Genomic DNA, 21,723 nt, shown 5'->3' with positions numbered 1-21,723 from the left:
ATGAGCAGTATCAGTAGTGTTGCCCTTGGTGTCGTTGGGTTAACTCACCCCTCCAGTATGTGACAGGCCCCCACACAGCGGCCCCTACGGGCGTAGTACAGGCAGGTTAAACACATGGTTGGACCGGGCCCCCAGCAGCCCTCCTTAGTGCACATGTCATCACAGGTACTGTTCAGCTGGGCTGTAGGGAAGAGAGGGGAAGACTATAGGCTCTATCCAGAAACAACTCCTAGACCAGGACTGTTCAATGTCGGTCCTGGTTCTGGTTTCTATCCTCTCCAGACCTGGGACACCAGGTGAGTGCAATTAACTGCCAGGGAGAAACTAAAACTGAAGTGTTTTGCTTTCGGCCCTCTAGGACCGGAATGAAACAGTCCTGTCCTAGGACAGGCACCCAACCCCCTAGGCTAGGTTAAATCTGAATGGATATGATAGGTCTAAGCTGTAGTGCTCAAAATCTATCTAACCTACCAGAGGGTGGAAGTAGAGCCACAACCACATTACTTATATCCAATAATGGCAATGTTAGATAGCTAAGCTAACTGTAACTACCTGTGGCCTATGTGTATATGGCTGTTAGGATGAATGTTAGCATTTGGCCATTGTTAACCATTTTGTTTTTTAGAAAAGCAGTGTTTGCAAAGGCGTTGATCAGAGTTTATACTTGATGCTTGTCCTTGCTTACCACATGTGCTGATGTTGGCGTTGTTGTCCACCCTTGCGAACTGTTTGTCCAGTCTGAACAGGCCATTCCAGTGACCTCCGTTGCTGTAGCAGAGGTGGGGGTTGTTCTTCACCACAATGTTGCCATCGCTGATCTCTCGTAGGGAGCGGAGGCCTAGATACTTCAGATGGGCCACGTTCAGGGCAGCAAAACTCACCTGACCACTATGGGAAGAGGGAAGGTTATGTTAGCTTACTGCTACTGTAGCTAGCCCATACGTAACATTGAACAATGTTTCTGTGACATTGCTCAAATATCATACAGCAGAGTTTCTCAACCCAGCCCAGGGTTGACCTCCTAGGTTATTGAGTATTTACTTTCTATCATGAACGGTACTCCACTGAAAAAACATCCCAAAAAACATTTTTCATAGTCATTACAATAGCAGAGCGTTAGACAGAGATACACTTACAACTGTTTGGTCCTTCCCCTGATAATCTCCAGGTTTTCAAATGCACTGAGAGAATCGAGGTGCTTTGGCCAAGCTTGTATGAGCAGAAACCCTTTAGGGAAGTAACAAAAATACATTTAATCAAGCATTATCTTTGCTTTGGTTACCCTCAGCTGAATTACATAGCAATTGAAGATAAGTTAAACTTCGTTCTACCTGAAATTTCCTTCACAGTTCTGAAATAATCCAGTTTGGCAGGGTCCATTTTTGGTGTTGATGTGTACCTATCACTGAGAGAAGCAATTACAAAGACACACATCTCATATACCGTTTAATTAATTTGAATGAACACAGGGCAAATAGCATTTGGTTTCAGTGCTACAGTGTTCATATTAGGACAGCCCATGGACGCTGTACAATGCTATTGTTATTCCTTACCCATTCAAAGAGGTTCCAATTATTGAAACATCGCCATTGATTTTGGTGCAGTTTTTGAAAGAATCAATGTTAGAGGCGTTGATTGACAAGACGGCAGTAAGCGGCCCCATTCCAAGTCCATTGCACACTAGACGAGAAGAACACCAAAACATTAAAATCATGGACGATCTAATGCAACGTTATGAGGTTTATAAACCACACAGCTAGCAAAGTTGAAAATAATGTACAATTATATTGTCCAGCTTACCACAGACAAAAAGTCTTTACAATATTCAGACCCCTTTACAGTGGCAATTTTAGCATGTAAATCTTGGTGGAGCAAACTTCCCAACATTTAAAAAATAAACATGCCAGCAAAGCCACTACACAACACAACTCTAAACAATACATTAATTGCACTATAACAGTGACAAACGGTGCCCACAAACGGTTAAGGCCTACATAAAGCTGTCCCAACAGCAGAGTCCCAACAGCAGTCCCAACACCTTACCACTGCTACACCTGGCTATCAGCGGAGCCTTGCCTGGCAGTGAAACAGTTCCTTCAGCCTCGTTTACTGCCTTTAACAAAACATAGCTGATTCGGCTGACTTGCTTAAACAAATATGGTTTCTACTGACAATTGAGATGTACAAACTATGGCATAAGGGAACGACGAGCGGATAAATGCAATCCGTAATTTCGATTAAGACATTAATGAGTGAGCTAGGATGGACGTAGTCAGTATAACTATTTGTTCAGCACTTTGAAATGTACAGCGACAGAATTCAGAACATGAGCCATTCTTAGTATTCTCCCTGTACAGCAAGTCAGATAAATAAAGGGGCATAATAAGCAGACCATGAAAGCTCTTACAATATTCGATGATGACATTTCTCTAAAATAGGCTATAGGCTACATGTGCACCACCAAGTCAGAACAGTAGGCTAAATTATGAGGGGAAAAAATGGACCAAATTAGTAGGGTGAGGCACATGTGCTACTAACAGCTTACTACACAACATACCCTTAGTTTTACTTTCTTAGCTACAGTATACATATCTTCCTGGCATATTGCATAATTTATGCAGCAGCATACACAACATTTTTGGACTCACCTTGTGCTCACTTGAACAGGAAGGTAGCGCGGCGGTCCTTCCTGGGCAAATTTTGTCATCGAAGTCTGGCATTCTCTGGATTTATAGTGCTTTCAAGACAACTAGGGACTCGGAAAAAAACAAGGTCGAATCTTGATGATGTCAGTGATCTTCAGGTTGGCGCTCTAGAGAGAGGCCCGAGTTCCCAACTTGCAATTCTGAGTTGGATGACCGTTCAAAAAACAATTTCCCAGTCGGAGCAAAAATTTTCCGAGTCCCCAGTTGTCTTGAACTCACTGAAGTCTGAGATTTCCCAGTTCCGAGTTTCCATTTGTTTTGAGCGCGGCAGAAGTCATGCTGAATTGACAGCATGGCTAATGTTGAATGTTTATCCTTTTTAAGCTTGTAAAAGAGACCCTTAAACCCAGACTTGGACCACACACCCACTCCACTGAATAGCAGGCTAGTGATTGCTTTGCAATGCTTGCAGTTAGCCACTGATTCCTTTTAAACCACTCATTGTTAAATTTGAGATTTCCATCTTGCTGTGTAATGTTTATGTCCAATGGCCGATGAGCACCGATACATTTTATCTATAATTTCTCTTCATTATTTCTCTTCATATCACAAGAATTAAAAATGATTTGCCACTAGATTGTCTACTTGATTCATGATGATGACTGCTAGCTTGCTAGCTAAGATCCAATCAAAGCTAATGTAGATACAACGTGACTTGACGTCATTTTATCTGTGGCCAATGACCTTGAGCCTTCTTAGATGGGCACTTCTAATATAATTCTATTGTAGCTCCCAAGGGGCTTGAATTTTCAAGCTCAAGCCGTAGATTTCGCAGGGACGTAGTGTCACCATGAGTGACAGAACACAGCCAATCACGCCGCAACTAAAGAACATTACCAACACCTATGCTCCGTATTTTCCGCTGGCTGCCCCACCACCACAGACAAAGCATTGAGCTAGGCTGAAACACCTTTATTTTGAAGCTGCCTTACTCAAGAAAGCAAAAAAGAGACCAAGTTTGTATGCGGCTTTATTAACTCAATTATGTTTTTTGGTTTGTTTTGTTTTTACAATGTTTGCAAACTGATATTCATGCCAAAATAACATGCAAAACAGGCAAAAAAAAGTGTTTTTAGCTAAACAGATGGGCCTCAAAACTGCCCAGTTTGACGGGTCACCTTTACCTTTTGGACAGATTCCGTCACACTTTTTGCACCTCCTGACACCATTCTCCTCCACCTCGTGTGTGTTGCCACTGCATGTTCGGACACACGCCCCGTGGTCCGTCACCACATAGTTATCTGCAAGAGACAACCAATCACAGACACCTTCACCACTCCAACCAATTATAGGCATAAGTCTCTTCACCATGTAGGTACAGTGGAGTTTTCTAGATAACTGGGCTGTAAGTGAGGTGAAACGTTCTGAAAATTGCAGAAAGGAAAGTAACAAATCTAGCACAATTTACAATTCTACCTGACAGACACGCATCTGTTCTTTACATTTCTATCTGGGCGATCAGTAACATTGCACCTTTCTGAGCAGACCCCTGAGTGCATCTGTATTAATCATGAATCATACAGATGGATATTATTGGCCTTACGTGGGCAGGTCTTCACACAAGTGGCCCCGAACGTGTACTTGGCGTTAGGGTTGGAAGCCAGCTGGTGGGTGTTGGGATTGTAGATCATGGTAGGAGGGCAGGTATCCTTACATGTGCCATCATCCTGGAAGTCTCTGCAGGCCTTTGAATACAAGAATGAAATACTAGGATCACAATTAGTGTGCAAAATTGTCAACCATATCTGTTTTCTAATGTGGAGCAGCCCAGGAGTGGGTCGTCTACCTGTTGTCTTTTAGATGTGTTTCCTATGTGATTATAACTTTTGCAAATGATAAATTAATTGGAGTCAGAAGAGTCCCTCACCAGACACTCTGTAGGCCTAGGGCCGGTGCACCCTGCAGCACAGTGTTCGTTACAGCAGTCACTGGGTTTAGGACCCCTACACCTTCCAGAGCACTGCTCTGCACACTTCAGCTTGGTAACTGAGGATAGACAGAGAGATGAAGACGGAGAGATAAGGACCAGTCAACAGAACACACCCTTCACTGAGACCAAGGGTCTGTGGGAGAAAATGAACAAAATACTTTCAACATCAACAAAATATTGAGAAATAGCATGTGAGGTTTTTGTGTGACTACTCTCATGCTAATTTCAAGTAGAGAAGAGTGTATCCTTACAGGTTTGACAGTTCTCTGGTCCTGGTGTCCAGCATGATCCATTGTAGCATCCAGGGTCACACTTGCCACCTGTCAGATGGGAAAAACACTGCTTAACTTCTGAATGATCTCATTCATAGAAACTATTATTAACCAGGTAGTTTGGATCCTGGAAGCTGATTGAATGAAACTGCATTTCAGCCATGTGTATATCAGGCAATATACCACGGGTATGATGCACGGACACTTGTTTACTGTTCTATTTATGTTGGTAACCAGTTTATAATAGCAATAAGGCACCTCGGGGTTGTGATATATGGCCAATATACCACGGCTAAGGGCTGTGTCCAGGCACTCAGCGTTGCGTCGTGACTAAGAACAGCCCTTAGCCATAATATATTGGCCATATACCACACCCCATTGGGCCTTATTGCTCAAGTGTAACACATGGCAAAACCTGTCCATGCAAACCCGAAATCTGTATCATATGGAATAATCATAGTAGTTGTGCAACATACTGTACATCCATTACAGAAGCTTTAAATGAAAAACAACAACCCAAAATTATTCCACTGAACACAACTGAGAAAAGGATTCATTACTTTACAGTGTTTTTGTTTTTAAATGAAGCTAGCATACTTACAGTAACGGCCATAGCTCTCCAGTTTGAAATCCATACTGGGGTTGCCGGCCTTGTTTACCATGTCCCACCATTGGATGGTCTCCACATTACACAACAAAGGATTGTGGGCAATTTTCACCCCTCCCTTGAGAATGTCTGTGCAAAATAGAAGGACAGATCCAGTGCCTTCAGAAAGTATTCATACCCTTTGATTTATTCCACATTTTGTTGTGTTACAGCCTGAATTTAAAACAGATTTTTTTTGTCTCACCCATCTACACACAATACCCCATAACAACAAAGTGAAAACATTTTTCTTCAATTTATTTAAAATGAAATACAGAAATATCTAATTTTAATAAGTATTCACACCCCTGAATTAACACTTTCTAGAAACACCTTTGGCAGTGATTACAGCTGTGAGTCTTTCTGGGCAAGACTCTAAGAGCTTTCCACATCTGGATTGTGCAATTTTTGGCCATTATTCTTTAAAACATTCTTCAAGCTCTGTCAAATTAGTTGTTGATCATTGCTACACAACAATTTTCAGGTCTTGCCATAGATTTCGAAGTAGAGTCAATATTGTAACTCGGCCTCTCAGGAACATTCAATGTCTTCTTGGTAAGCAATCCAAATGTAGATTTGGCTTTGTGGTTTAGGTTATGGTCCTGATGAAAGGTTAATTTGTCTCCCAGTGTCTGGTGGAAAGTTTTCCTCTAGGAGTTTGCCTGTGCTTAGCTCCATTTGTTGTCGTTTTTATCCTGAAAAACTCCCTTAACGATTACAAGCATACCCATAACATGATGCAGCCAGCACTATTCTTGAAAATATGGAAAGTGATACTCAGTTGTATTGGATTTGCCCCAAACATAACACTTTGTACTGAGGACAAAAATATTTTTTTCATTTTTTTTTCAGTATTACTTTAATGCCTTGTTGCAAACAGGATGTGTGTTTTGGAATATTTGTATTCTGTACAGGCTTCCTTTTCCTCCTGTCAATTAGGTTAGTATTGTGAAGTAACTACAATGTTGTTGATCCATCATCAGTTTTCTCCTATCACATGAAAATGTAACTGTTTTAAAGTCATCATTGGCCTCATGGTGAAATCCCTGAGCAGTTTCCTTCCTCTCCAGCAACTTAGAAGAGAAAAGAGGCTTGTATCTTTGTAGTTACTGGATGTATTGATACACCATCCAAAATGTCATTAATAACCACCATGGTCAAAGGGATATTCAATGTCTGCTATTTTTACCCATCTACCAATAGGTGCCCTTCTTTGCGAGACATTGAACAACTTCCCTGGTCTTTGTGGGTGAATCTGTGGTTGAAATTTACTGCTCGACTTTGGGACTGCTTGATGTGTGGGGTAACGTGTTATGACACTGGGTGTCAAGTAAAGTGTTACCAATAATTGTATGTGTGGGTTACAGAGATGAGGTAGTCATTCAGAAATCATGTTAAATGCAACTTATTATATGACATGTTAAGCACATTTTTACTCCTGGACTTATTTAGGTTTGTCATAACAAAGGTGTTGGTTGAATACTTATTGACAGCTTTTCATTTTTTTTGCCAGTGACAAAAAAATCTATTTTAAATTCCGGCTGTCACACAGCAAAAAGTGATAAAAGTCATGACTGCGAATACTCTCTGAAGGCACTGGAGATATATTGTTCTGGCCTGTACAATGGAACCAAAGGCATAGACCTGCAAGTTCTCACTCCACGCTAAATCACGCGCACCCCAAATACTTCAAAGTACTTTAAATAACATGATATAATGTATTTGACCCTCTCAGATGTGGACAGAATCCTGGATACAGTCATTGAAGTGGACCCCCTCGTCACCCACTAACCTGTCAGTCCTCTCAGCATCAGCTCCCTCAGGCCCTGTGTGTAGTTAAGGGTCACAGAGGAGTGGTTCTTCTCGTAGTTGGACATGACAGCCAGGGCGTACTTGTTGTCGTAGAGGGAGTGTCCTCGGATCAGACGCAGGTTCTCCAATGGGATGATGGCTGCCTTGTTGACGGCGATCAGAACATAGCCTCCAACCTCCTGAATGGACTGGAGGGCAAAACACCATAGAAATAATGAAAACAATTGCTAACAGGATGTTCAGGTTTGGTCTAGTAGTAGTGCAGCCATCTCCAGAATACATGTTGCCCCTGAAGGTAATGCCGGGTTTGCAATACCATCATTGTTCAGTTGGTGTTAGTAAAGGCACAAAGGAGAGACATGCTTTATTCTGACCATTACATTGACATTGTATTCATTTAGCAGACTCTTATCTGGAGTTATTTACAGCCAGTGCATTCTACTAGGAGCTAGATTCCACGGCAAGAAAAGGACTGAAATGGCTGATACACAATTTTCTCTCGTCATTTTAGATCTGCGGGGTGGAGAGGAGATAGGACATAGGAATGGTGGAAGGGAAGCCACTGCAAACAATGTGTTATAATTGAACCCTCCATCTCCTCACCTTGAGGAAGGAGACTCACCTTGAGGAAGGAGAGGTCGTGGTAGTCCTGGATGTAGGTAAGCTCTAGGTTCTCCAGGACCACGGTACAGTTGCTGTACATCCTCACCAGGTTGTTGTAGTGGTCGTCTACAGTCCCCAGCAGCGTCAGCCTGTTGCTGATCCCCTGACACACTGAAACCACAGGACGACACAGCTAAAGGGAAAATGTGTTTCACATTGACAGTTTAGTTGCTCATAGTTTACGTCCAATTTTGTCTTGAATGTTGGCTGTATGAGTGAGTAATTTACATAATGAACGAAACAGAGTTTCACTTCTGGATGAGAGACATCATTCAGTGGGAATAGTACATTCCAAACAGGTTCCCACTGAACATTAACATAGAAACCCAACCTACTGTGGGCATAGTTAATCATGTTTGAGGTGCAGGTGATTGACTGTCAGCTCTGATATACACTGAGTGTACAAAACATTAATCTACAAGGCGTTGAAAGCGTTCCACAGGAATGCTGGCCCATGTTGACTCCAATGCTTCCCACAGTTGTGTCAAGTTGGATGGATGTCCTTTGGGTGGTGGACCACTCTTGATACAAACGGGAAACTGCTGAGCGTGAAAACCCCAGCAGCGTTGCAGTTCTTGACACAAACTGGTGTGCCTGGCACCTACTACCATACCCTGTTCAAAGGCACTTAAATCTTCTGTCTTTCCCATTCACCCTCTGAGTGGCACACATACACAGTCCATGTCTCAATTGTCTCAAGGATTAAAAATCCTTCTTTAACCTGTCTCCTCCCCTTCATCTACACTGATTGAAGTGGATTTAATTGACATCAATAACCTATCATAGTTTTCACCTGGTCAGTTTATGTCATGGAAAGAGCAGGGTCCTTAATGTTTTGTATGCTCAGTGTAAGTGAGATATGAACATCTCCACAACAGGTTGGACAGGTTCTGAGGAGATGAAAGGTTGACACATCATTAACCTTTACACAGCTGCAGGCTACACAACAACCAAGGGGAAATGTTCACCAATCCATAGGTCTCTCAGATAGTAGTGTGTTTTGGGGAGTGGTTGTCGCTGGTACGTAGAGTTAGGCAGCATGTACTAGGATATCATGAGTTGAATGAAGACACACACGTACATACACAGACACACACAGATACACACATGCACAGTTTTAGAGGCAGATGCTGTAGTCAGTGGGAGGTGAAGCAGCAGGTTAGGGAATAGCCAGTTCCTGTGTCATTTATCTTGGGATAAGACAACAGGGCTCACAGCATGATCATGGGGATGTAGCCAAACAAATCATTTAATAAGTCTGATAAACTTGTGTTTCATATTAGCTGTTTACGCAGCTTGTGAGAAAGTTTTTTCAGTGAGTCATGATGTGGTTTGCGGTAGACAGGAAAGTTTTTCTTCAAGAAACTGCTTTTAACTTAAACAATTACAAGCTCCTAGGCTTTAAACAAACATTATAACATTATAAGTGAAATTGTAGACCATATTCACTTCTTGACGAAATCAACATACGAGTGTGTATGTATGGCTCCCTCACTCTAACCACTAAGTACCCCCCTACTGTTCCAGTACACCCCCCCTTTCTGTGACAGTAACCTCCCCTTCCTGTTCCAGTATCCCTCCCCCTATTGTTCCAGTATCCCTCCCCTTCCTGTTCCAGTATCCCTCCCCTTCCTGTTCCAGTATCCCTCCCCTTCCTGTTCCAGTATCCCTCCCCCTATTGTTCCAGTATCCCTCCCCTTCCTGTTCCAGTATCCCTCCCCTTCCTGTTCCAGTATCCCTCCCGCTACTGTTCCAGTATCCCTCCCCTATTGTTCCAGTATCCCTCCCCATCCTGTTCCAGTATCCCTCCCCCTATTGTTCCAGTATCCCTCCCCTTCCTGTTCCAGTATCCCTCCCCTTCCTGTTCCAGTATCCCTCCCCTTCCTGTTCCAGTATCCCTCCCCTTCCTGTTCCAGTATCCCTCCCCTTCCTGTTCCAGTATCCCTCCCCCTATTGTTCCAGTATCCCTCCCCCTACTGTTCTAGTATTCCTCCACCTACTGTTTCAATATCCCCTACTGTTCCAGTATCCATTCCCCTACTGTTCCAGTATCCCTCCCGCTACTGTTCCAGTATCCATTCCCCTACTGTTCCAGTATCCCACACCCTTACTGTTCCAGTATCCATTCCCCTACTGTTCCAGTATCCATTCAACCTACTGTTCCAGTATCCCTCCCCCTACTGTTCCAGTATCCATTCCCCTACTGTTCCAGTATCCCTCCCCCTACTGTTCCAGTATCCCTCCCCCTACTGTTCCAGTATCCCTCCCCCTACTGTTCCAGTATCCGTTCCCCTACTGTTCCAGTATCCATTCCCCTACTGTTCCAGTATCCATTCCCCTACTGTTCCAGTATCCCTCCCCCTACTGTTCCAGTATCCCTCCCCCTACTGTTCCAGTATCCCTCCCCCTACTGTTCCAGTATCCCTCCCCCTACTGTTCCAGTATCCATTCCCCTACTGTTCCAGTATCCCTCCCCTACTGTTCCAGTATCCATTCCCCTACTGTTCCAGTATCCCTCCCCCTACTGTTCCAGTATCCATTCCCCTACTGTTCCAGTATCCCTCCCCCTACTGTTCCAGTATCCATTCCCCTACTGCTCCAGTATCCCTCCCCCTACTGTTCCAGTATCCCTCACCGATCCTGTTCCAATATCCCTCCCCATACTGTTCCAGTATCCCTCCCCCTACTGTTCCAGTATCCATTCCCCTACTGCTCCAGTATCCCTCCCCCTACTGTTCCAGTATCCCTCACCGATCCTGTTCCAATATCCCTCCCCATACTGTTCCAGTATCCCTCCCCATACTGTTCCAGTATCCCTCCCCCTACTGTTCCAGTATCCCTCCCCCTACTGTTCCAGTATCCATTCCCCTACTGTTCCAGTATCCCTCCCCTACTGTTCCAGTATCCATTCCCCTACTGTTCCAGTATCCCTCCCCCTACTGTTCCAGTATCCATTCCCCTACTGCTCCAGTATCCCTCCCCCTACTGTTCCAGTATCCCTCACCCATCCTGTTCCAATATCCCTCCCCATACTGTTCCAGTATCCCTCCCCCTACTGTTCCAGTATCCCCTCCTCTTCCAATATTCCTCCCCCTATTGTTCCAATATCCATTCCCCTACTGCTCCAGTATACATTCCCCTACTGTTCCTGTAACCATTCCTCTACTGTTCCAGTATCCATTCCCCTATTGTTCAAGTTTCCATTCCCCTACTGTTCCAGTATCCATTCCCCTACTGTTCCAGTATCCCTCCCCCTACTGTTCCAGTATCCATTCCCCTATTGTTCCAGTATCCCCCTACTCTTCCAGTATCCATTCCCCTACTGTTCCAGTATCCCCTACTGTTCCAGTATCCCCTACTGTTCCAGTATCCCCTACTGTTCCAGTATCCATTCCCCTACTGTTCCAGTATCCCTCCCCTACTGTTCCAAAATCCCTCCCTCCTACTGGTCTAGTATCCATTCCTCTACTGTTCCAGTATCCATCCCCCTACTGTTCCAGTATCCATTCCCCTACTTTTCCAGTATCCATTCCCCTACTGTTCCAGTATCCCTCCCCCTACTGTTCCAGTATCCATTCCCCTACTGTTACAGTGTCTCTCCCCCTACTCTTCCAGTATCCCTCCACCTACTGTTCCAGTATCCCTCCACCTACTGTTCCAGTATCCATTTCCCTACTGTTCCAGTATCCCTCCCCTACTGTTCCAATATCCCTCCCTCCTACTGGTCTAGTATCCCTCACCCCTATTGTTCCAATATCCATTCCCCTACTGTTCCAGTATCCATTCCCCTACTGTTCCAGTATCCATTCCCATACTGTTTCAGTATCCATTCCCTTACTGTTCCAGTATCCATTCCCTACTGTTCCAGTGTCCATTCCCCTACTGTTCCAGTATCCGTTCCCCTAATGTTCCAGTATCCGTTCCCCTACTGTTCCAGTATCCGTTCCCCTACTGTTCCAGTATCCGTTCCCCTACTGTTCCAGTATCCATTCCCCTACTGTTCCAGTATCCCTCCCGCTACTGTTCCAGTATCCCTACCCCTACTGTTCCAGTATCCATTCCCCTACTGTTCCAGTATCCATTCCCCTACTGTTCCAGTATTCCCCCCCCTACTGTTCCAGTATTGCTCCCCCTACTGTTCCAGTATTGCTCCCGCTACTGTTCCAGTATCCCACACCCTTACTGGTCCAGTATTCCTGCCCCTACTGTTCCAGTATCCATTCCCATACTGTTCCAGTATCCATTCCCATACTGTTTCAGTATCCATTCCCTTACTGTTCCAGTATCCATTCCCTACTGTTCCAGTGTCCATTCCCCTACTGTTCCAGTATCCGTTCCCCTAATGTTCCAGTATCCGTTCCCCTACTGTTCCAGTATCCGTTCCCCTACTGTTCCAGTATCCGTTCCCCTACTGTTCCAGTATCCATTCCCCTACTGTTCCAGTATCCCTCCCGCTACTGTTCCAGTATCCCTACCCCTACTGTTCCAGTATCCATTCCCCTACTGTTCCAGTATCCATTCCCCTACTGTTCCAGTATTCCCCCCCCCTACTGTTCCAGTATTGCTCCCCCTACTGTTCCAGTATTGCTCCCGCTACTGTTCCAGTATCCCACACCCTTACTGGTCCAGTATTCCTGCCCCTACTGTTCCAGTATCCATTCCCATACTGTTCCAGTTTCCATTCCCCTACTGTTCCAGTATCCATTCCCCTACTGTTCCAGTATCCCTCCCCCTACTGTTCCAGTATCCATTCCCCTACTGTTCCAGTATCCATTCCCCTACTGTTCCAGTATCCATTCCCCTACTGTTCCAGTATCCATTCCCCTACTGTTCCAGTATCCATTCCCGCTACTGTTCCAGTATCCCTACCCCTACTGTTCCAGTATCCATTCCCCTACTGTTCCAGTATCCATTCCCCTACTGTTCCAGTATTCCTCCCCCTACTGTTCCAGTATTGCTCCCCCTACTGTTCCAGTATTGCTCCCGCTACTGTTCCAGTATCCCACACCCTTACTGGTCCAGTATTCCTGCCCCTACTGTTCCAGTATCCATTCCCATACTGTTCCAGTATCCATTCCCCTACTGTTCCAGTATCCATTCCCCTACTGTTCCAGTATCCCTCCCCTACTGTTCCAGTATCCCTACCCCTACTGTTCCAGTATCCATTCCCCTACTGTTCCAGTATCCATTCCCCTACTGTTCCAGTATCCATTCCCATACTGTTCCAGTATCCATTCCCCTACTGTTCCAGTATCCCTCCCGCTACTGTTCCAGTATCCCTACCCCTACTGTTCCAGTATCCATTCCCCTACTGTTCCAGTATCCATTCCCCTACTGTTCCAGTATTCCTCCCCCTACTGTTCCAGTATTGCTCCCCCTACTGTTCCAGTATTGCTCCCGCTACTGTTCCAGTATCCCACACCCTTACTGGTCCAGTATTCCTGCCCCTACTGTTCCAGTATCCATTCCCATACTGTTCCAGTATCCATTCCCCTACTGTTCCAGTATCCCTACCCCTACTGTTCCAGTATCCATTCCCCTACTGTTCCAGTATCCATTCCCCTACTGTTCCAGTATTCCTCCCCCTACTGTTCCAGTATTGCTCCCCCTACTGTTCCAGTATTGCTCCCGCTACTGTTCCAGTATCCCACACCCTTACTGGTCCAGTATTCCTGCCCCTACTGTTCCAGTATCCATTCCCATACTGTTCCAGTATCCATTCCCCTACTGTTCCAGTATCCATTCCCCTACTGTTCCAGTATCCCTCCCCTACTGTTCCAGTATCCCTACCCCTACTGTTCCAGTATCCATTCCCCTACTGTTCCAGTATCCATTCCCCTACTGTTCCAGTATCCATTCCCATACTGTTCCAGTATCCATTCCCCTACTGTTCCAGTATCCCTCCCGCTACTGTTCCAGTATCCCTACCCCTACTGTTCCAGTATCCATTCCCCTACTGTTCCAGTATCCATTCCCCTACTGTTCCAGTATTCCTCCCCCTACTGTTCCAGTATTGCTCCCCCTACTGTTCCAGTATTGCTCCCGCTACTGTTCCAGTATCCCACACCCTTACTGGTCCAGTATTCCTGCCCCTACTGTTCCAGTATCCATTCCCATACTGTTCCAGTATCCATTCCCCTACTGTTCCAGTATCCATTCCCCTACTGTTCCAGTATCCCTCCCGCTACTGTTCCAGTATCCCTACCCCTACTGTTCCAGTATCCCTACCCCTACTGTTCCAGTATCCATTCCCCTACTGTTCCAGTATCCATTCCCCTACTGTTCCAGTATCCTTTCCCATACTGTTCCAGTATCCATTCCCCTACTGTTCCAGTATCCATTCCCCTACTGTTCCAGTATCCATTCCCCTACTGTTCCAGTATCCATTTCCCTACTGTTCCAGTATCCGTTCCCCTACTATCCATTCCCCAAAGCATTTGTGTTTAGTGAGTCCATCAGATCAGAGGTAGTAGAGATGACAGGGATGTTCTCTTGATAAGTGTGTGAATTGGACCATTTTCCTGTCCTGTTAAGCATTCAAAATGTAACAGTACTTTTGGATGTCAGGGAAAATGTATGGAGTAAAAAGTACATTATCTTCATTAGGAATGTAGTGAAGTAAAATATAAATAGTCATGTAAAGTACAGACACCCCCAAAAAACTACCTAAGTAGTACTGTAAAGTATTTGTACTTAAGTAGTTTACACCACTGAACTCATCCTCCCTTCCCACTCCTTCAATCATACCAGTGTGTTGAACTCATCCTCCCTTCCTCAAAAACTCTCCCCTGCACTCTGCTGCTGCTCGTAGCACACTGGCGATCTTATATGCTCATATTTGAATCAAATTGTGAAGTATTCAAGAACACCAGTATGCTGGTTTCTTCTTTTTCAAACATACACAAAGTAGGTGTGCAAGTTCTTTTTTTTTAATGACTGTAGTTCACAGTAGACTATTAGAGCAACTAGTTAAATACCTTAAGTGAAAGAGATGGGGCATGAGAAGATAAATTAGACTGCTAATATGACTTTGGATTCCAGTGATGTAAAGCGTGCTATCCTCTCTGGTTTAGCTCTCTATGATCCTCCTGCTTTGTTTCTGAAGAACAGGTTTTAGTTGATTGTTTGACTTGGAAAGCCTGCACTGCAAGGCCATGCCAGACTGCATAGGAAGAAGTTCCTGTGTGTGTTGTACTGGGTGGGGTCTATGTGAGAGAGATTTTGCAATCTCAATTGTTTTATTTCTTCAGTACACCCACCGTATGAGTTTATTTAGCTGACATTGCAAGTTCAATGTTTGCTCTATGAGGCATTGCTGTTCATTTGTCTTCGCTGGAAATATAGAACTAAAGTTTATATTCAATTTCCAAATATGATATGTTACAGGGTACAGCTGGATGACTCTGAAAGGCCAAATTAGACACTAGAATAGTTTAGAGAGTGAGCAAGTTTCCTTCTGTCCAAGTGCTATGGGACCCATCACATACAGTGCTTACAGAATATCTACACACCCCTGAACTGTTTTAACATTTGGTGCATTAAAAAAGTGGGATTGAAATATATTTAATTGTAATTTTTGGTCATTGATCTACACAAAATACTGTAAAAGTGTATACAGTACCAGTCAAAAGTTTGGACACACCTACTCAAGTTTTTTTCTTTATTCTTTTACTATTTTCTACATTGTAGAATTATAGTGAAGACATCAAAACTATGAAAAACACATATGGAATCATGTAGTAACCAAAAAAGTGTTAAACAAATCAAAATATATTTTATAGTTTACGTTCTTCAAAGTAGCCACCCTTTGCCTTGTTGACAGCTTTGCACACTCTTAGCAATCTCTCAACCAGCTTCATGAGGAATGCTTTTCCAATAGTCTTGAAGGAGTTCCCACACGTTGAGCACTTTTTGGCTGCTTTTTCTTCACTCTGCGGTCCAACTCATCCCAAACCATCTCAATTGGGTTGAGGTCGGGTGATCGTGGAGGCCAGGTCATCTGATGCAGCACTCCATCACTCTCCTTACACAGCCTGGAAGTGTGTTTTGGATCAATGTCCTGTTGCAAAACAGATGAGAGTCTCACTAAGAGCAAAGAAAGCTGAGGATGGATCAACAAAATATTCCAAAATATGCATATGTACAGTATGCAACAAGGCAGTTTAAATCTGCGTGAAAATCTATGGCAAGACCTGGAAATTGTTGTCTAGGCCTGATCCCCAACACCTTGACAGAGCTTGAAGAATTTTTAAAAGAATAATGGGCAAATATTGCACAGTACAGGTGGGCAAAGCTCTTATGAGATGTAGCCAAGAAGACTCACAGCTGTAATCGCTGCCAAAGGTGATTCTCAGGGGGGTGAATACTTATCTTAACAAGGTATATTAGGTGTATTATCTTTAAAAATATATATACTTTTTCTTGCACTTTGACCAAGGTATTTTGTGTAGATCGTTGACAAAAAAAGTTTGAATCCCACTTTGTAACACTATACAATGTGAAGAGTGGGGGGTGGGGTGTAGACTGTATATTCACTGCCAGAACAAGTCCTCTGTGTGAGAATATATGTTGCAATGTAAGGCTGCAAAACATTTGAAGCAAAATATTTGTCTATATATTTCTACTTGAATAGCCTCAATAAAAATCTGAGCAACAGTTGACTGTCATACAAGTTCTGTGCTACTATGAGTATAGCAGAGTGGGAACCAAGACAAACTATAAGTCATACTTTCCATTCGTATACAGTCCACAGATGACCTCTCTCCTCCTCCAGAGTTCTCCTCTGCCCACTCCTGTGCTCCTGCCTCTCCCCTCCCTCCTCACAGAGAAGTGTGGAATTTCCTGAGTCTGTGCCATGTATCCTCTGCGCAATGGTAGAGCGGGAGGGATGGGGGGAAGGAGGAGTGAGAGGACACTGTTGGACACTCTCTCTTGCAGAAACACGTAGTCGCACTCATTCAATTCACACAGAAAATGGGTTGGCCTGCCCACTCACCACTGATGTCTCTTTAAACAGTCTCTCAGACTACTGGCTGAAGGAGGGAGGAGAAAGAAGGAAAGTAATGTCCCTTCCTGTTTCATTCATTGCTCCTGCTGAAAATGTCCTATCTTGCTTAATTGCCCACAGTCCTGCTGTCTAAATGGCTAAGGGCATCTTGAACATCTCTTATTTTATTTTTTAGGTAAGTACAAACAACAAAGCAAAAATGAAAGATAAATAAACAGACACAACACAAAAACAACACAACCACCGTACTTGATACATACCACAACATGCCCACACTTGTGGCATGTTTCAAGCTAAGGGCATCTTAACTGAAGTCTTCCAATTGACAATAAGTCTGAGTAGCACATGCATATCGCAACTCTGAATCGGGCCCTAAGAGAATGACAGTAGGACATTGACGATAACACTTATTCTTGTGGTGTACCATGAACCTGGTGGTTGGATAGCTTTGGTGGTCCTAACTTAAAGATGCAAGTAGGCTGTCTATTACAGTAACAGTGGTCATAGTGTATGATACAGTCTGCCCTTCAGCTCCACGTTGTTAAGTCTATTCTCATATCCTCTAGCTTTTTTTTTTAACTAGGCAAGTGTCAGTTAAAGAACTAATTATTATTTTGGGGAACAGTGGGTTAACTGCCTTGTTCAGGGGCAGGCAGAGCAACGGATTTTTATTTTGTCAGCTTGGGATTCGATCCCAGTAACCTTTTGGTTACTCGCCCAACACTCTAACCACTAGGCTACCTGCCACCCCAGTTGGCTGGGGCTGCCTTACTGCACCAAACTATCTCATTTAATAATAGCAAAAGCTTGACCCCATCTCCTGCCACAGTACCCCCCTAATGCAATCTAATAAAAATAGCCTCAATTGCCCTGCTGTGACTCTGGACGGCCTGCCTTAAGAATTACATTAAGAGTCTAAAATGTGTACCTACTGACTTACAGCACTAGTGAAGGTCTAATCGGCATCCACCGAATTACGTTAATAATAATGGCCTAATCTGTGTCGAGTGAATTTAATTCCGACCTGGGTTCAAATCAAGCAAATCTTTCAAATACTTTAGCTGAGCTTGATTGAGTTTGCCTGGTGTAATGGGACCAATGGAATAGTCTTATCCGCAGAGGGCCGGTATGGCTGCAGGCTTTCGCTCTAGTCAAAGCAGTAACACACCTGATACAACAAATCTGTTAAATAGTTTTCAAGAAAGTGAATTAGCTGAATCAGCTGTGTGACTGTTTGGTTGGAGCAAAAGCATGCTCCACCCTGGCCTGAGTGCATGTACTTGCCTATCTGAATGTTTGAACCTAAAAAAACGATACCTGAGCAGCAGGATCTGACTGAACAAGCCGTTTCCCCTGCGGTTTCCCTCACATTCCTTAGTGGCATGGGTTTCTACATTCACTTTTACAGTTATAGATGACTAGATATTGCATAATTTCACATCATACAGACCATAACATCAGTGTGTAGGTCTTGGCCAATCTGAGTAAATAAATGCTATGTTGACTTAACAGTGTGGGCATTAGAAATGGGGCAGATACATGACTTGCTCACCATAATCAGCATTTACCTTCCCAAGGTTGGTTACAGAGAGATTTAAAAGACTCTTGATCATTTCCACTGTGAACCTGGATGACTGGTTATGGAGCAATTTCTGATGCAAATGTATGTGGTATTGAGGTGAATCCATTCTATTTCTGTTATACATTTATTCTATGGAATGTGCATGATAGCCATTAGCCACCCCTCATTGACTCAATAACACAGTTAAGGTGCATTCAATCCCTGCAAAATTCTTGTTTTGTAACCCTGTTAGCGTAACACCCGGTCCTTGGGGTGTTAATGACTGCAACCGGTCAGGTTTTTTGGTATTTTATTAGGATTGTGAAAGCCACAGGACATGAAACATTACATAATACAGAACATTTATAGACAAGAACAGCTCCAGGGCAGAACTATATATATTTAAAAATGGTACACATAGCCTACATTTCACTCAGGCTCCAGAGTGGCGCAGCGGCACTGCATCTCAGTGCAAGAGTCCTTCCTTGTTTCAAGTTCAGGCTGTATCACATCTGGCTGTGACTTGGAGTCCTATAGGGCAGTGCACAATTGGCCCAGTGTCGTCTGGGGTAGGCTGTCATTATAAATAACTGACTTGCCTAGTTAGATAAAGGATACATACACACAAAATATCTAGGTCAAATAGGAGAGAGGTGTTGCTTTATCAAATTTTTGAAACCAGGTTTGCTGTTCATTTGAGCAATATGAGATGGAATGGAGTTCCATGCAATAATGTCTCTATATAATACTGTAAGCTTTCTTGAATTTGTGAGAAGACTCCTGGTGGCATGTCTGGTGGGGTAAGTGTGTGTGTTAGAGATGTGCGTAAATTGACTATGCAAACTATTTGGAATTTTCAACACATTAATGCTTTTTATAAAAAGAAGAAGTGCAGTCACTCTGTCCTACAGCTTCACTAGGTCTTTCTTTGAGGCACAGGACTTTACGGCCTGCAGGACTTGCTTTTTGGAGTGTGGTGTCAAAAAAGCAGAGAACCAATTTATTACGGACAGACCTGTCCCTATCTTTACAACCATTGAATCTAAACTCAGCAAAAAAAGAAATGTCCATTTTTCAGGACCCTGTCTTTGAAAGATAAATCGTAAAAATCCAAATAAAGGGTTTAAACACTGTTTGCCATGCTTGTTCAAAGAACTATAAACAATTCATGAACAACAACCTGTGGAACGGTTGTTAAGACACTAACAGCTTACAGACAGTAGGCAATTAAGGTCACAGTTATGAAAACGTGGGACACTAAAGAGGCCTTTCTACTGACTCTGAAAAACACAAAATGAAAGATGCCCAGGGTCCCTGCTCATCTGCGTGAACATGGGCATTAGACATGCTGCAAGGAAGCATGAGGACTTCAGATGTGGCCGGGCAATAAATTGCAATGTCCGTACTGTGTGATGCCTAAGACAGCGCTACAGGACGGACAGCTGATTATCCTCGCAGTGGCAGACCACGTGTAACAACCCCTGCACAGGATCGGTACATCCGAACATCACACCTGCGGGAAAGGTACAGGATGGCAACAACAACTGCTCGAGTTACACCAGGAACGCACAATCCCTCCATCAGTGCTCAGAATGTCCGCAATAGGCTGAGAGAGGCTGGACTGAGGGCTTGTAGGCCTGTTGTAAGGCAGGTCCTCTCCAGACATCACCGGCAACAATGTCGCCTATGGGCACAAAACCTACTGTCGCTGGACCAGACAAGACTGGAAAAAAGTGCTCTTCACTGACGGGTGACGGTTTTGTCTCAAAAGGGGTGATGGTCGGATTTGTGTTTATCGTCGAAGGAATGAGCGTTACACCGAGGCCTGTACTCTGGAGTGGGATCAATTTGGAGGTGGAGGGTCCGTCATGGTCTGGGGCAGAATCATGGTCTGGGGCAGAATTCTGTGTGTCACAGAATCATCGGACTGAGCTTGTTTTCATTGCAGGCAAATTCAACGCTGTGCTTTACAGGGAAGACATCTTCCTCCCTCATGTGGTACCCTTCCTGCAGACTCATCCTGACACGACCCTCCAGCATGACAATACCACCAGCCATACTGCTTGTTCTGTGCATGATATCCTGCAAGACAGGAATGTCAGTGTTCTGCCATGGCCAGCGAAGAACCCAGATCTCAATCCCATTGAGCACATCTGGGACCTGTTGGATCGGAGGGTGAGGGCTAGGGCCATTCCACCCAGAAATTTCCAGAAACTTGCAGGTGCCTTGGTGGAAGAGTGGGGTAACATCTCACAGAAAGAAGGTCAGGTCGCAGTTGTAAATGAGAACTTGTTCTCAGCTAGCCTACCTGAGAACAAGGTAGGTGAAATAAAAAAAATATTTAAAAAAGAACTGGCAAATCTGGTGCAGTCCATGAGGAGGAGATGCACTGCAGTACTTAACCTGTCTGGGAACCCCTCGCCAACAGCCAATGAAATTGCAGGGCGCCAAATACAAATCAACAGAAATCTCATATATCAAATTTCGCAAACATACAAGTATTAGGCACCAGATAAAATTCTCATTAATCCAGCCACAGTGTCTGATTTAAAAAATGCTTTACACCGAAAGCTCCACAAACAATTATGTTAGGTCACCACCAACTCACAGAAAAACCCTGCCATTTTTCCAGCCAAAGAGAGGAGTCACAAAAAGCACAAATAGGGATAAAATGAATCACTAACCTTTGATGATCTTCATCAGATGACACTCATAGGACTTCATGTTACACAATACATGTATGTCTTGTTCGGTAAAGTTCATATTTATATCCAAAAATCTCATTTTACATTGGCGTGTTATGTTCAGTAATTCCAAAACATGCAGTGATTTTGCAGAGAGCCACATGAATTTACAGAAATACTCATTATATATGTTGATGAAAATACATGTGTTATACATGGAAATATAGATAAACTTCTCCTTAACTTCTTCGATATAGGGGGGGCGCTCTTTTAATTTTTGGATAAAAAAACGTTCCCGTTTTAAACAAGATATTTTGTCACGAAAAGATGCTCGACTATGTATATAATTGACAGCTTTGGAAAGAAAACACTCTGACGTTTCCAAAACTGCAAAGATATTGTCTGTGAGTGCCCCAAAACTAATGCTACAGGCGAAACCAAGA

General features: G+C 43.8%; 1 protein-coding gene across 1 annotated transcript in view; it reads right to left on the bottom strand.

Annotated features, from left to right (window-relative positions):
- Window positions 1-21,723, bottom strand: part of LOC135522879 (melanoma receptor tyrosine-protein kinase-like) — a 58,454-nt gene that overhangs the window by 20,633 nt on the left and 16,098 nt on the right. Inside the window, exons 2-13 of the mRNA XM_064949532.1 lie at window positions 7,988-8,139; window positions 7,346-7,553; window positions 5,509-5,643; window positions 4,887-4,955; window positions 4,573-4,691; window positions 4,249-4,390; window positions 3,830-3,946; window positions 1,554-1,680; window positions 1,332-1,405; window positions 1,137-1,227; window positions 686-888; window positions 49-181 (exon numbers count right to left, since the gene is read on the bottom strand). Coding sequence (XP_064805604.1) covers window positions 49-181; window positions 686-888; window positions 1,137-1,227; window positions 1,332-1,405; window positions 1,554-1,680; window positions 3,830-3,946; window positions 4,249-4,390; window positions 4,573-4,691; window positions 4,887-4,955; window positions 5,509-5,643; window positions 7,346-7,553; window positions 7,988-8,139 — 1,570 coding nt within the window. The remainder of the gene's footprint in view (window positions 1-48; window positions 182-685; window positions 889-1,136; window positions 1,228-1,331; window positions 1,406-1,553; window positions 1,681-3,829; window positions 3,947-4,248; window positions 4,391-4,572; window positions 4,692-4,886; window positions 4,956-5,508; window positions 5,644-7,345; window positions 7,554-7,987; window positions 8,140-21,723) is intronic.

Source organism: Oncorhynchus masou, chromosome 30 (genome assembly GCF_036934945.1).
Source record: "Oncorhynchus masou masou isolate Uvic2021 chromosome 30, UVic_Omas_1.1, whole genome shotgun sequence".
Taxonomy (NCBI): domain Eukaryota; kingdom Metazoa; phylum Chordata; class Actinopteri; order Salmoniformes; family Salmonidae; genus Oncorhynchus; species Oncorhynchus masou.
The sequence above is the reverse complement of the archived record's forward strand: the minus strand, read 5'-3'. Positions and strand labels throughout refer to the sequence as shown.